Below are 14,329 nucleotides of genomic sequence, written 5' to 3' on the forward strand. Positions count from 1 at the left end.
TTTGAGCCATTACTTGTGTAAAGTATTTTCCCAAAAGACAAGGACACAGGCAACAGGTAATACTGAACTAAATGTAAAACCTCAACCTTTTTCATTTTTACCTAAACCGTGTGCACAAAACTCTGGAGGGATCTATGCCAACGTAGAACCCAGTCAGGACGTCAGCTACTGCTGTTTGCTCGTTTTTTTATTTTTTTTTTTATGGGCGATCGTTTTCAGGCTTCAAGTAGCACCATTATACCAACATTTCACATTCTAGACATTGTTTTAGGTGTATTTGACCAAAAGTTTGACTGAAAATTCACATGCAAGCTTTTTTTCAAGGCTGTGGTATTTGCCCGCAAACAATACCTTTCAGCTAGCTAAAACAGAATATTATGCTATCAGCGAGCAACATGGCTAATGCCTTTCACACAGCTTTGTCTCAACTCCAAAGAGCCACAGAAGTAAAAGCTAATAACAATTGAAACAATCTTTGAAAAAATGACTTACCAAGCATGGCAAACAACTCAAATATGTAGAGCAAAATGTTCTGAAACGGCTTCACTTCAGCTTCGATTGGAGCCGTGCTGGGGGCGGAGTCTGTGAATTTACTCTGTTGGTGTCATAGCCCCTCTAGGAGTTCAGAGTTAAGAGGTCAAGAGTTAATGTTTCCATTGTAACACCTCCAGATTTGAAATAGAAACACTCATTTTTAACACTCGATTTTAACTACTATCATTTTACACCTCAGAGTTACATTAAAAGAATGTGACTCTGCTTAGAGTAAAATTAACTCTACTTTTGCAAGGAGACTATTAACACCAAAAAATTTAACACTTTTGAATTTGCTGTGTAGTTTTTAATGATAATAAATATAATATACATGGTGAGTCTCAATTATAGGTATTTTTGTTTTACATTTTGTTGCAGTCCGTTCAGATATCAGCATCAAAAAGTTGCAAAAAGACTGCTGAGATTAAACAGTGTTACGATCATGTGGTATTTTGCAAAAACATCACTTGTTTAATATCAGACAAGCATAAAGGCTCACTTCCTCTGTGCTTCACGTTTTTGTCATGTGTTATTGCCTGTCCCCACACTGACGGTGAACAGTCAGAGACAGCAGGTGATGCGATGAGAGCTGAGATGAGATCAAATTTTAATGATCCCTGTGGGCAAATTGCATCTTTTGTTGCAGGAGCTGAGGAGAAAACACAGCATCCTTGGTTTGTTACAAAGGACGCACAGATTAAAGTCTTTGTTTTTTGGGTTTCACTCGCAGGAAGGCGCAAAGACGAATGTCCGCAGGATGAAGAAGTGATTTAGGGAATCTGCACACTTAATGCTGAACACCTTCAGCCAAACTGGCCTTAAAGGCTCAGTTCACATTCATATCAGTGGAAATGTTTCTTAGCTGTTATGCTCACACTCAGAAATCCATATAATGATTTTACACCACATTTATGTTAGCACTTGTAATTTTGGCAAACTATGGAGCAAGCTTTCTGTATTATTTTCAACACCTCTTTATTTATTTATTTTTTTTAAAGAAACTCTTTCCTTTCCTTATTTCTAGTTTATTCAGTCATGTGTATTAAATTATTTATATGTCTAATGTAAAGCCCTATATGACATAAATAATTAAACAGATTTGTTTAGAAGGAACAATTAAATCTTGTAAAGCCTTATATTTCAAATTTTGGTTGGAATAGGTCTCACTATATTCTGGTTGTGTCGCCAGTAGATCAGGCTGTCAGTTAAGTTAACAATAAAAATTTAATTTGAATATGAAGGACTTTTTCATGGTGGTGTCTTTAAAACTGGACAAGATGTGCCACGGAAGGCCGTGTAACATGACAGAAAGTCCCAGAACAGACAGACTCCTTCCCAATGTCAATAATGACCTTTAAGCCTTGCACTGCACAAGTACAGCACAGTCTTTACAATTTCAGAATTAATTTATCACAGTTTGTGGGAGTAATATACAGACAGACAATACTGCAATACCATAAATTCAGGAGGAGACATGTCATACATGTTCTTGGTGACATCTTTAAAATATATTTAAAAAAATTAGATAAGAAAACAACATAAATATATTCTTTATGCCAGAAGCTGGGAAAAAGCAAATAACGGTACAGCAGCCAAAACACGAAAGAAAATCTATAATTTAAAAAAAAGCTTAAATGAAACAGGATATGACAAAACCAAAAATCTGAAGAAGGTAAATAAGTGACATGCAAAGCAAAAAAGTTTATTTATTATAATAAGAGCTCAATAAGTAGTTATGAGATTAAAGAAAATAAGACAGTTGGTAAAAAAAAACCTCTAATTTGGCTCCATAAAGTAAAATGGCTCAACAAATTTAATCAAATATCATATAAACAGCTCAATATAGTAAAGTAAGGATCTTAACGAGTAAAAATCAAAATAAAATATCTCAATAGGCCATGCAAAAAGATTAGTGTAATTCAATAACATTTAAAGTAAAATGCTATAAATTATCATTTAAAAAGAACTAAAGCTAAATAGAGTAAAACAGCTCATTAAATACAATTAAATATTATATAAAGAACTGAATATATAATATTAAGAAGCCCACTAGCGCGATCATTTTAAAACAATTGTATGATATACAGCAAAATGCTATGTAAAAGCTGAGTATCACAACGTAAGAAGATCAAAACGTGGAAATCAGACTAAAATACAGTAAAATGTGGTGTATAAAGTTCATTGAGTAAAATATCTCAATAACTTTAATAAAAGAAAATAAATAAATAGATAATTAAAATAAGCACAGAAAATGGCAGGGGACTGGTCTTTATTTTTTAATCAAAAATGTTAAACTAGTACATAAAAATATGTATGAAGTCTTCTTTAGACCGATATCAAAACAGCGGTGATCCCGCCCACAGCTGCAATCATTAACGCTGATTGGCCTGTCTTTCAGTCAACCACGCCCCCACAGTCCTCTCCGTCCCTCTAATTGATCTCTTCCACCGTCAGTCACCCCGTATACGAGTTCGCCTCTCCCCCTCCGCCTCCTCACCCAGCAGGTTGGGTTGAGAGGTCGGCTAGGGGACCGTGGACAGCTCCCGTCCGAGGAGCAGAGCAACACAGGAGGAGGAGAGGGCTGGATATGGGGGAGCCACCGCACAGGCCCGTATGATCGAGATAAAACACTTTTTACAAAGAGAGCGAGCTGGAGAGGCCTTAAGGAGGACCGGGGGGGAAACACACCGAGGGAGTGGAGGAAACACGGGGACACGGCTACTGACCCATCCCGGCGCATCACGGGAGAAGCGGCGAGAGAAAGGAGGAGAAGAAGGAGAGATAATTCTGCTCGACCTGATGGACTGAGAGGACAGATGAATGAAGACTGCCTACACTAACGCCTATAGATGCCTGGCCAAGGACCTGGACGCTTACGCCATGAACACGGACATGACAATGGACGGCATCGGCAGCCTGCATGGCGGGGTGGCGATGAGCTCCGTGGCCCCTGATGCGGAGCTGATGAGCGGCCACAGCCCGCACCACGGCCGCGGAGGCTCGTCGGGACCCGGAGCGGCGGCTGCGGCTGCGGCGGCGTCCACCCTGCGGATACACCAGGACCTGGCTGCCGCCGCCGCCGCGTCCTCCCGCTCGGCCATGGTGTCCGGCATGGCCACGATTCTTGACGGCAGCGGGGAGTACCGGCCGGAGCTGTCCCTGCCGCTGCACCACGCCATGAGCGTTCCCTGCGACACCTCCTCTCCCGGGATGGGGATGAGCGGCACCTACACCACGCTCACCCCGCTGCAGCCGCTGCCCCCCATCTCCACCGTGTCCGACAAGTTCCACCACCACCATCACCACCACCACCACCACCAGCGGCTCTCCGGGAACGTGAGCGGGAGCTTCACCCTGATGCGCGACGAGCGGGGACTGCCGGGGATGAACAACATTTACAGCCCCTACCACAAGGACCACATGTCCGGGATGGGTCAGAACCTCTCCCCGGTGCTGGGCAACGGCCTTGGCTCCATCCACAACACCCAACAGGGTCTCCACAATTACGGCACCACGACGCACGGGAGCCACGACAAGATGCTGAACTTCGACCACACAGCCTCTATGCTGGCCAGAGGGGACCACCACCACCAGCACCGAGGCCTCGGCGCTCCGGCTGGCGGGATGATGCCGCACCTGAACGGAATGCACCACCCGGGACACCCGGTCGTTTCCTCGGCGGGCCACCACCCCCACTCTCACCCCCACCTCCAGTCTCCATCCCACGGGCCCGTGTTGGCTTCCACCCGGGAAAGAACGCCCTCCTCCTCGGGGACGCAGGGGGGGAACAGCTCGGGACAGCTGGAAGAAATCAACACTAAGGAGGTTGCGCAGAGGATCACGGCGGAGCTCAAGAGGTACAGCATCCCCCAGGCCATCTTCGCCCAGAGGGTGCTGTGCCGCTCCCAGGGGACCCTGTCGGACCTGCTGAGGAACCCCAAACCCTGGAGTAAACTAAAGTCAGGCCGGGAGACCTTCAGGAGGATGTGGAAGTGGCTGCAGGAGCCCGAGTTTCAGAGAATGTCCGCGCTCAGACTGGCAGGTAAGAGAGGAAAACAACCTGAGCTGCTGCTGCTGCTGCTTTGCTTTGATTTGTTTTTGTGCCACAGCGAGAAGAAAAAGGAGAAATCCTCCACATTAAAACAAAATATCCTCAAATGATTCCTCAGCATTTATCACTAGCTGACTTTTAATCTTCTTGCTGGCTTTATTTTGGTTGGTTTCTCTCTCTTTCTCACTCCTCGTGGCTCCTCACGCGCCACTCCAATTTAGGTGAATGGGATTTATTTAGACTCACCGGTGCTATGATTACCATTATTGATCAATAACACAAAAGGATCGATGGGAAATGACAAGGTCATGGGATTTCCCTCCAACAATCCTCCTCTTTCAGTTTCCAGTCCCTCCATGGCAGCGAGGAAAACGCTGCACTAACACAAAAAATCTACTAGTTATTCTGCTTTAAATAACACCCAGATTAATAATAAATATATTTAAAATTCCAAGAAAATAAAACAACAATAAAAACCTGCTAAACATCGCACAATATTTTTGGTATAATTTGTGGTTGTTAATGTGCATCCGCGGGTGTAAATATATATTCTCAGGGCTGAACATTCTTATAATGCTGGTGTTTTTACTGTCATTAGCTCCTTAAATGCTTATTGCATTGCGATTGCATTAGCATTTGGGTGGAGAAGTGTGATGGGGGCATTCAGGAGGATCTGTTTTTGATTGTGTGGAGCTTCAAGCGATCAGAAAGCTGTGACATAAACACACGAAGGTCTGCAGAATCGGTGGGTCTGGTGCCCCCTCTAGTGAGGAACCTGTTCCCTGTCCCAGCCTCTATTGTCTGCAGGAGCAGCACTAAAACGGGCCAGTTCCCCCTTTTTAAAGGTCAGGTCATGGAAAGGCTTGCATTTAATTTCACACCAAGATGTGATAAACGTTTAATGTTTCTATTGGGATTTGGTCATCTATATATCACAACAGAGACATTTTCTTTGAATATGTAGTAATTTTAGAGTCTTAAATTATATCAAAGGTTCTTTATTTTCATGTTAAAATGTAAAGCGCAGCACAAGTGACAGCAGTATTTGTATTTACGTGGTTTAGAATACGACTTTAAACTACCCACTGCACGTCCACATCTTAATGCCTGCATACTTCATAGCTTGCTTGCTGGGAGTAAATTATAGCTCCACATCATTTCAGCTTTTTTATTAAACTTTTTTTTAGTGTCTCCCACGATATGAATATGCCTTTATATTGTTTTTACATGCAAAAACAGAAAAAACAAAGAGAGGCCAGTTTATTTAAATCACATTAAAAATGATTTTTTTCATGTTAATCTGAAAAAAATGTGTTTTTCATTAGGGCTGCATTTTTTTTTTTTTTTGCTATAAACTGCATGATTTATGCACCGTGAGTGATTCAAAATTACTTTTTTTTTGCACAGTCATTCACACGTATGACTTTTGCTGTTTTTATATAAGTTAAACAAGATCCCATATTGTTAAAATTGTCTTTACTTTCATTATGTCCCATTAAAAGCATAAATGATGAGTGTTTATATTTATCTGGTTTACCATAAGACTTTAAATCGTTAAAATTATTCTCTTTTTGTTTGTTTTAAAAATATATGCCAGGGTTTCTTGTGGCTTCAAAACTCATTTTGAAGTTTTAAATATGCAGATACTGTAAGTACAAATGCTTCGCATATACATAAAGGCAAAAAGTGTGTGTTACCTCACCAGATAGAAATCTTTGTATTTTCTTCTTATTTCTGACCATTGTTAAACAAACATGAATTCAAACTTCAGTAAATTATGCCCTGTTAAAAACACAGATTAAAAATGTTTTTCTTTAATCATAAAACTGCTGATTTTCCTTTGGAAGGAAAGCCAAAACTCTGTGCCGAGATATTTTAGGTACAGGAAAGGTGCCTTCACATTTTTTTTATATATGCAAAATTATAACTATTCAAAAGCTGAGAAAACACAAAGACAATCCAAAATATTACAAATTATTACATTTACACTAAGCATACTTTATCGTCATGGTGTCCTGGCTTAAGCGAAACGGTATTTATAGTTACCTGATGTGTGAAGTTTGTAATTATTGCATATTTAAGCTATAACCTGCATATTTTCAGTGGTGCATTCACCCTTGTTGTGTTAAATCTATAAGCTTAATTTATATATGTAGTGTCAGTGCCTCACTCTGTGTAAATATGCTTTTACATTGTTTTTATTTATGCAAAATTCCAAAGAAAACACAAATAAACATGAGATTAAAAAGTAAGAAAGAAGAGGAAATATGAATGAAATGGATGTAAAAACTGTGTGGCAGCCCCAACAAAGATATTATTATTATTAGTAGTAGTAGTAGTATTTTCACTGTACTGCTTAGGTAAACCATTAAACATCAGCTTTTTATGTTTCAAGTTTAAATAATAAATAGTTTTCAAAATGCATCAATTTGTATTTTAATTCGTATTTTTAATTAAAAAAAAAAACCCATATACCTTGTTTTTAAATTTGGGAGGCACGTGGCTTTCACTTTCAAATAAAAAGAGTGACATGTGGAGCAGCAAAGTGACAGATTTGTGAAACATTCAGTCGCAGGATTTCTGACGAATAGACTTTGTAGAGTTTGGGATACTTGGGAATATTATAATCTTTAAAAGCTTAAAAAAGATTCTCAGGAACAATGTCTGCCTGTATTTTGCTATCCGCTGAAATCCACTTCAGTTTTATTGGTTGACTCAAGTTAATTAATCCCAGCTGCCTTCATAGGAGAAATAATCAGCACCGAATTAGTCTAAATAAAGAAATCTGGTAAATGCTCTCTTTTAGGGGATCACTATCTTTTTCATTTTAATTATGCTCTTGATTTCAGTAGCTCTAAACAAACAAAAGTACATACAAGATACCAGAGAACAAATGCAGATTTACATGGAAGTAGTATTAAATTAAAATCTTTGTATTAAAATGATCATGATAAGGAATTCTTACCTTTTGTATTTTATTTTTTATTCATCATTTCCGTAAATAATCACTGTAAATTGAAAATGTTCATTATAAAAGTAATAAAAACTATAACGTTTTGATAAGTTGCACATTTACATGCTTCATTATGAGTTTGTAAAATCTCCCACACAGACTAATGAACCCTCTAAAACCTGCATGATTATAAGCGCATACAGTGACACTAAGATGATAGCATACAGCATTCAAATAATCATTTTATACATTTCTTTAAGTCACAGATAAATACATTAAATCGTTTTCACCGGCTTAATGTGTTTATAGATTAGTACATTTTTAAATGTTATATCTAGCTGCTTTTATAGAGTCGGTGTAATATCCAACAATAAGTCTTCAGCATGGCTGTTTTATGGGTTTTCTTTTGTTTATATACATTTCCAGGACTTTCCATGAATATAGGATATTGATATTGGATTTTGTGGGTGAAATTAAGTGAATTGAAATTGATCCCTTTCACTCCTGGATATGTGCATTTGTCATGTGTGTGCGTCTCTTCAGTTTTTCATTCATTTATTTTTTTTTCCTTTTTAATAAACTCTATTTATCCAAAAATATAATAGATATGGTCTAATCTAATAAATATGTTTGTTATCATACAGCGCATATGTCTTTCAATTTATATCATTACAGCTTTCTTATAATACTCATATTATCATAATATTTTAATTAGGTTTAATTATTGTTGCTGTAATGAGATAAGAGATTAAAAAAAAAAACACTTTATGTCAAGAAAAAAATCTACCAAATAAGAACACAAATCAAAATAAATGAGGCAAAAATATACAACTGATGAATGATTGGGTCAAATTTGAAATTAAAAATGTATTTATTCATCTATACAATGCAGTCATATAACAAAATATTATTAAAAGATTTATCCAAATAACAAAAACAATTGCACTTGAGAAATTCAAATGAGTACGCAGTTAATTAAAACAAACAGCTTGTTTATTAGTAATATGTCAATGTAAAGGTGTTCCTACATTTTCCTAAAACTATATATCTTCTGTTGTTTTTCCTACTAATAATAACATCGTAACAGCATTTTATGAACTTATGTCCTCTCTTATTTTATCGCTGTGATAACCCTTTTTATACCTTGTGAATGTCAGTGTTTTTGCAGGGTTTTTATTAAGAGTTTAAGAAGATTTTATCTTATTCTTAAACCTTCAGATCTGCCGTGGTTTCATCTGACACATCCTATGATGTACTTTGTAATATGATGCAACCAGTTCAGTATCCTTCTGAGTTTTGCAGAGACAGAAAAGGTCTTGACTATAACAATGCGTGACATCAGCCCAACATGGAGCGCTGATTCTTTAACATTCGATTGGAAATCAGTATTTAAGCAGGCTGGATTTGTCTGTAGATTGCTGATGTGGATGAGATTATCTCTGCAGGATTTGACTGTAATTTCATTAGGGGTTCTTTGATTTTCGATGCTGGTATTTGACGATACAGGTTAATAGAAAATGACAGGAGAGAGTGGGTGAAGGTTGGAGCTGGAAGAGAGCAGGGGAGTGTTCATGTGATCTGTGCTCCCCTGTGTGTTGTAAAATGTCACAGGACAGCCTCACAGTTATACCTCTGTCTGAGTGAGCTGCACTCATCTGCTTTCCCTAGGATTAAACTGCATATCTCACACTCTCGGTCTTTTTAAACTTCAAATCTTTGCAAAGCCTGCAGTTTATTATACCAATGATAAAGATTCTTCTTATTTAATTCTAAACATTGAGAAATATAATATAATCCTTTTTTTATTTAGGTAGTTAACTAAGTGTACAATGTCTGATTTATAGAGTAAAAGGTAATTAAGTTTTCTGTTTATTAGTGTCTTTGTTGTCTAAAGCAGTTGTCAAAAGCTACACTGGAATTCATGTAATTTAAATGGCTGTATAATGAGAAACCTATGATAACATACTGTCATTTATCTAAACAACTGTAGTATGTGTAAGATACTGCACAACCTTTTACGCAGTATATTACCATAAAGAGTGTGGGAAAATATACAGATACTGCTGTTATTCTTCTCTACTGTAAATCAGTTTAAAGTAGGAAACTGATGACATAATAGTACTGTAAAAGTAAAAGTGGAAAAGTGTTTTTTTTCTCTCTCTTTTGCTAAGCCAGTAGTTTCCTCCTCTGGCAATAGGCTTACTATAAATATTATGTAATAGCTATGAAGCTGGTTCACAGAATAAAATGTACGAGACAACAACAAAGGCTATAAAATTCTTTTGGCCTCGGCCCACACTGGACTTTCACTCAGGAAACTGGGGTTTGTGGCTCATCCAGCGCCATCATTTTTTAAATTGCTGTTATCTATTGACCTTGTTTTGTTTCCAGCTCCTGTTTTGTTTCTTACATTTCTTGTGCACACGAAAGCAATGGTAGTTTTACACAAAGTCTAAACATCATGGTTTGACTTGGCTGCGACGTCTGCTCTTTGGGCTAAGCAAGGCTATAGAAAAGCGCTCTCCGTATAATGTAAATCAGCTTTGGAGATGCTACATGTTGATGCCTTGATTTTAAATATTAATTCTGTTTGATTCTTGATGTGTAATTGGCATCCTGTGGTTTCTCAGAGAATGGGTCAATATTTTGTTTCTTTATTTGAGTGTTGGCCAGGTGTTGCTCTTTTGCTCTTTCCATTGTTCTCTCTCGCCTCTACGGTGATTTTAAAATTACCGCAGAAACAGGGAGGTGCAATCCTTAGATCAGCAACGCTACAAGCAACCAATAGAGGTGGGGTCAAAGGTCAGAGCTGCAACACTCAGACAATAGATGGAGCAAATATTCCCTTGACCCTGAGATGAGCAGAGAGGAGAGGGAGGAGCAGCATGCACGGGGAAAAGAAAAGAATTGAGAGCTTGGAGACAGGTTTATCTGGTAGCTAAATTCTCCATCATAATGGTCTTTACAGTCACAGCAATGAAGGACAATAATAATTATGTGGTTATTTTAAGCATATATTTCAATTTCTTTACTCTCCCTATCATCTCAGACTCTGTCTAGAAATGTCTTAGTAATGCCTTTGTCCGTAAATTCTGAATATGATCCATATTATATTTCTGGGGAAAAAATACGCAGGTCGGAAGAAACTGTAGGAAAACTACAGAAGGAAGTTGATACACTTTCATCTCATTCAGTCCACTTATTTGCTTATTTTTTGTATTTATTTCTCGACAACCAACCATCAGCTAAAGTTTGGAAACTAAAGTTTTCAGTAATAAATGAGGGTTGAATGCTTTTCAGTTTATAAACATATTTTTGTTCAGGGTCTTTTGCAGGAAATTATTGTGAGACTGTGGGCATGGAAAAACAAAGCATTATCATTTTTTTCTAATTTTAAAAAGCATGTCCCAACCACTAGTCTTGGCAGCTGGGGCTCTGTCCGCCAGGGTCTCCGTGTCTGGCCGCCACCCGGCACTCAGTTGTAGGAGGAGTTCGGAGAGGCCAGTTGGAGAGACTTTTGGACTGCCTCGAGGAGATTCTGACAAACCATCAAGCAACTTCTCTACATCTTAAAATAGAGGAAGCAGAATCTGGGGATGAAGGGGATGAATCGTCCATCACCAGGGGTGAGGTCACTGAGGCAGTTAAACAACTCCTTGGTGGAAGGGCCATGGGAGTGGATGAGGTTCATCCTCAGTGTTGTGTGGAGATAAGGTGGGGTACCTCTGGATTGGAAGACCGCGGTGTTGGTTCCCCATCTTTAAGAAGGGGAACCAGACGGTGTGCTCCAGGAGGATCACACTCTTCAGTCTCCTGGGGAAAGTGTATGCCGCTGCAAGAGCCTGGTCCGCATAGCCAGCAATAAGTCAGGCTCATTCCCGGGGGGGTTGGACTCCACCAGGGCTGCCTTTTTTCACCGATTCTGTTCAGAATTTTTATGGACAGAATTTCTAGGCATAGCCAAGTAGTGGATGGCTTCCACTTGGGCGGTCTCGCTTTTCAGAGATGATGTGGTTCTCTTGTCTTCATCAGGTGGTGGCCTCCAGCTTGCACTGGAGTGGTTTGTGAAGTGAGGGGGAATGAAAATCAGCACCTCCAAGTCTGAGGGCGAGGTCCTCAGTCGGAAAAGAGCGGATTACCCAGTCTGGGTCACGGATGAGTTAGTGCTCCAAGTGGAGGTGTTTAAGTATCCCTGGCCCTGGATAAGGGGAAGCAAATGGATGGATAGATGGATGGATATAGAAAGCAGAATTTCAGTAATGCTTTATATATATTTGATGTTAGACAAGTATTACATGCTGCATAGAAGTAGGTAGAGAAATTCAAATGATGACGGTTAATGTTCAGCACATACACTTAGGTCAGTTTGGAAAAGTCGGTGACAAGGAAGTCAATGATACAGACTTCACAGATCCAGTGCCCACAAAGTTTTTCCTTGTGCTATGTCTATGGATACATTTGCACTGGAAAGCTCTAAGTACTTGTCCCTAATCGCTAATGTGATGAGGAAGAGAATAACCAGTAGCGTGAATCAGCCTACAATTCTGCAAATGTGAACCCAACTCAGTGATCATACGCTTGTCCTGCATTGCAAATTATTGGAGAAAGTTTTTTCAGAACCTAGTGTGAAGCAAATTTTTTGCCAAAATGTAAACATTTTAAGTCCAGCAAACATGAATAACTCTCTGTACGTATCACTCTTATTGTTCCGAGTTTGTCTATAATTTTTAGCTTTGCGTTTTGTGTGATCTGTCTTTGTATTATTTACCTTACAGTAATAAGTGCCTTGAACTGTTTGTGATTTGCCACTATGTAAATAAAATTCAAATGAACTGAAAATTGAATTGATTGCACTATTAAAGCTTTCTTCACACACAACGAAAGGAACTGAGATACTGAGCTGTAAATGGGCTTCAGATGGGTTTCTGTGTACAGCAGGAGAGAGCTAAGGTCTGGTGTTGGCTGTGGTTCAGGATGTAGAGTGGCTCAATAACCAATAGAAATAGAGAAAAAAAAGAGCCTAGTTTCTCTGGCCTGCATTTTGAAGTGTTCTTGTGTAAGATGCTGAAACCCCAAATTCCTCCCAGTGTCTGGTAGGATAAGTGCCAGAATAAGTGACTGTGGCTTTGTGTAAAGAATTTTGAGTGGTCAAAAACATTAGACAAAATAATAAAAGCAGTGAGTTTGCTGTTTTGGACTAAGATTAAGTATTCTTGAGACACTTAAGTAGCTTGTATGAATCATTGTACGTCACAATTTCTCCTTACTTTTTCAAAATAATATTAACTAAAATTCTAACCATTGTTACACTGACAGTGTAACTGGACGCCCCAGTTCCTGTACTTGTACATGTTCATATAAGAAAACAGTTCCTGCCTTTAAAGAGGCCTGTGTGGGTTGGATTAAGGCAAAGAGTCTGTGCATTTCCCTGTTCTCAGTCATGTATTAAACAAGTATTTATTTCACGCTGGTGTAAATTGAACCCAGAACCCACAAGAAAATATTTAAAAATCACAGGTTTGGATTTTTGGGTGGTGACAAAAATCATTATATTCACGAAAAACCCTTAGCAGGTTTTGTTTCAGTTGGTGGATGGAAAATCAACCACCAGGACCTTTTTTTGGTTGGAATAATAAATAAATCTTAATAACCAAGTCATGTGTTCCTATTAACCTCTGTCTCCACTTGAAAAGTAATTGTCAGGACAGATGAATCAGTCACTTTTGTCTGGCAGAACAAAAAAAAGGCAATTTCCAACATTTTAGAGCCTTTGGATTTGCTCTTCATCAGATGTGCTAGTATCTTTGTGTCCACATACTATAAAGGCAAGTACATTTTGCAACGGCAGTTTAAAGAGAAGTCACATACAAATCCTAATTCTGAAATTTAAAGAAACAATATAAACTTGCACACTGACAATATATTAAAAGAAAACAAATGTGCTTGTTTAAATATTTTACTTCGTTTCTTTCGATGCCTCCTCCTCATCCTCTCCCTCATTTTGAATCTGTTTCTTTCACCATTTTCTCGTCCCCTGGACCTCTTTCTCGCTCCATCCTCTTCTCTCTCTTTTGGGGGTGGAGGTATTATGTGATCGTCAGGGGAATTGAACACAAGAGCAGAGGCAGCAGCGGCCCGATGAATTATTGATGGGAATCTCAGCGTGACCCGCCTCGGTCTGCTCACTTCACTTCTTCTTCACCTCACAGCCGGGTTAACCAGGCAAAATGGAGGGAGGGAGGAAGAGGAAGAGAGGGAGAGAGGAAGAGAGGAGGAGGAGGAGTCCATTGTTTGGATGGAGGACAGAGTCCGCCCGTGACTGCGACTGAATTATGGATGACAGGAAAATGATGGGCAAATTGGTGTTGAATCAACGAACCGCTATTCACATGGTTTATTCAGAGTAATGTGCATGTAATGATACAACAATGATCCCTCTTTTCTCCTTTTACATACCACAAATTCAACATGTATTCATATTGCATCTCTTTTGCACTGTGAAGTTGTTTCCTATGGAGTTTTTCACATTAAAAGCATCTCAGAAAACAGGAAATTAGGTAGAAAGGGAAACTAATTTCTAGATAGCACAGTCTATTTATCAATAGGATACAGTCATTGTTGGCTTGGTTGTTTTAGCGGAAAATAAAATACAGAATATGATCACCAGGGATTACCTTAATGTTTCCAGAAGAGAATGAATCCACTCAGAGTCAAATTGTGCTGAAAATCTGAGTGACTGAACCTAAATATTTTCCATTTTATGCATCCTGCTGCGAGCAGACAGGGTGCAT

The 14,329-nt window shown here is 39.0% G+C and overlaps 1 protein-coding gene across 1 annotated transcript in view; it reads left to right on the forward strand.

Annotated features, from left to right (window-relative positions):
* Window positions 1–3,071: 3,071 nt before the first annotated feature.
* The window catches only part of onecut2 (one cut homeobox 2), a 37,683-nt gene continuing 26,425 nt past the window's right edge, over window positions 3,072–14,329 (forward strand). Inside the window, exon 1 of the mRNA XM_085359621.1 lies at window positions 3,072–4,576. Within this exon, the coding sequence (XP_085215747.1) occupies window positions 3,355–4,576 (1,222 nt within the window). The 5' untranslated portion in view covers window positions 3,072–3,354. The remainder of the gene's footprint in view (window positions 4,577–14,329) is intronic.

This window comes from Diplotaxodon limnothrissa, linkage group LG7, assembly GCF_057381915.1.
Source record: "Diplotaxodon limnothrissa isolate DT_005_m linkage group LG7, D_limnothrissa_male_GT1.1, whole genome shotgun sequence".
In the NCBI taxonomy this organism is placed as follows: domain Eukaryota; kingdom Metazoa; phylum Chordata; class Actinopteri; order Cichliformes; family Cichlidae; genus Diplotaxodon; species Diplotaxodon limnothrissa.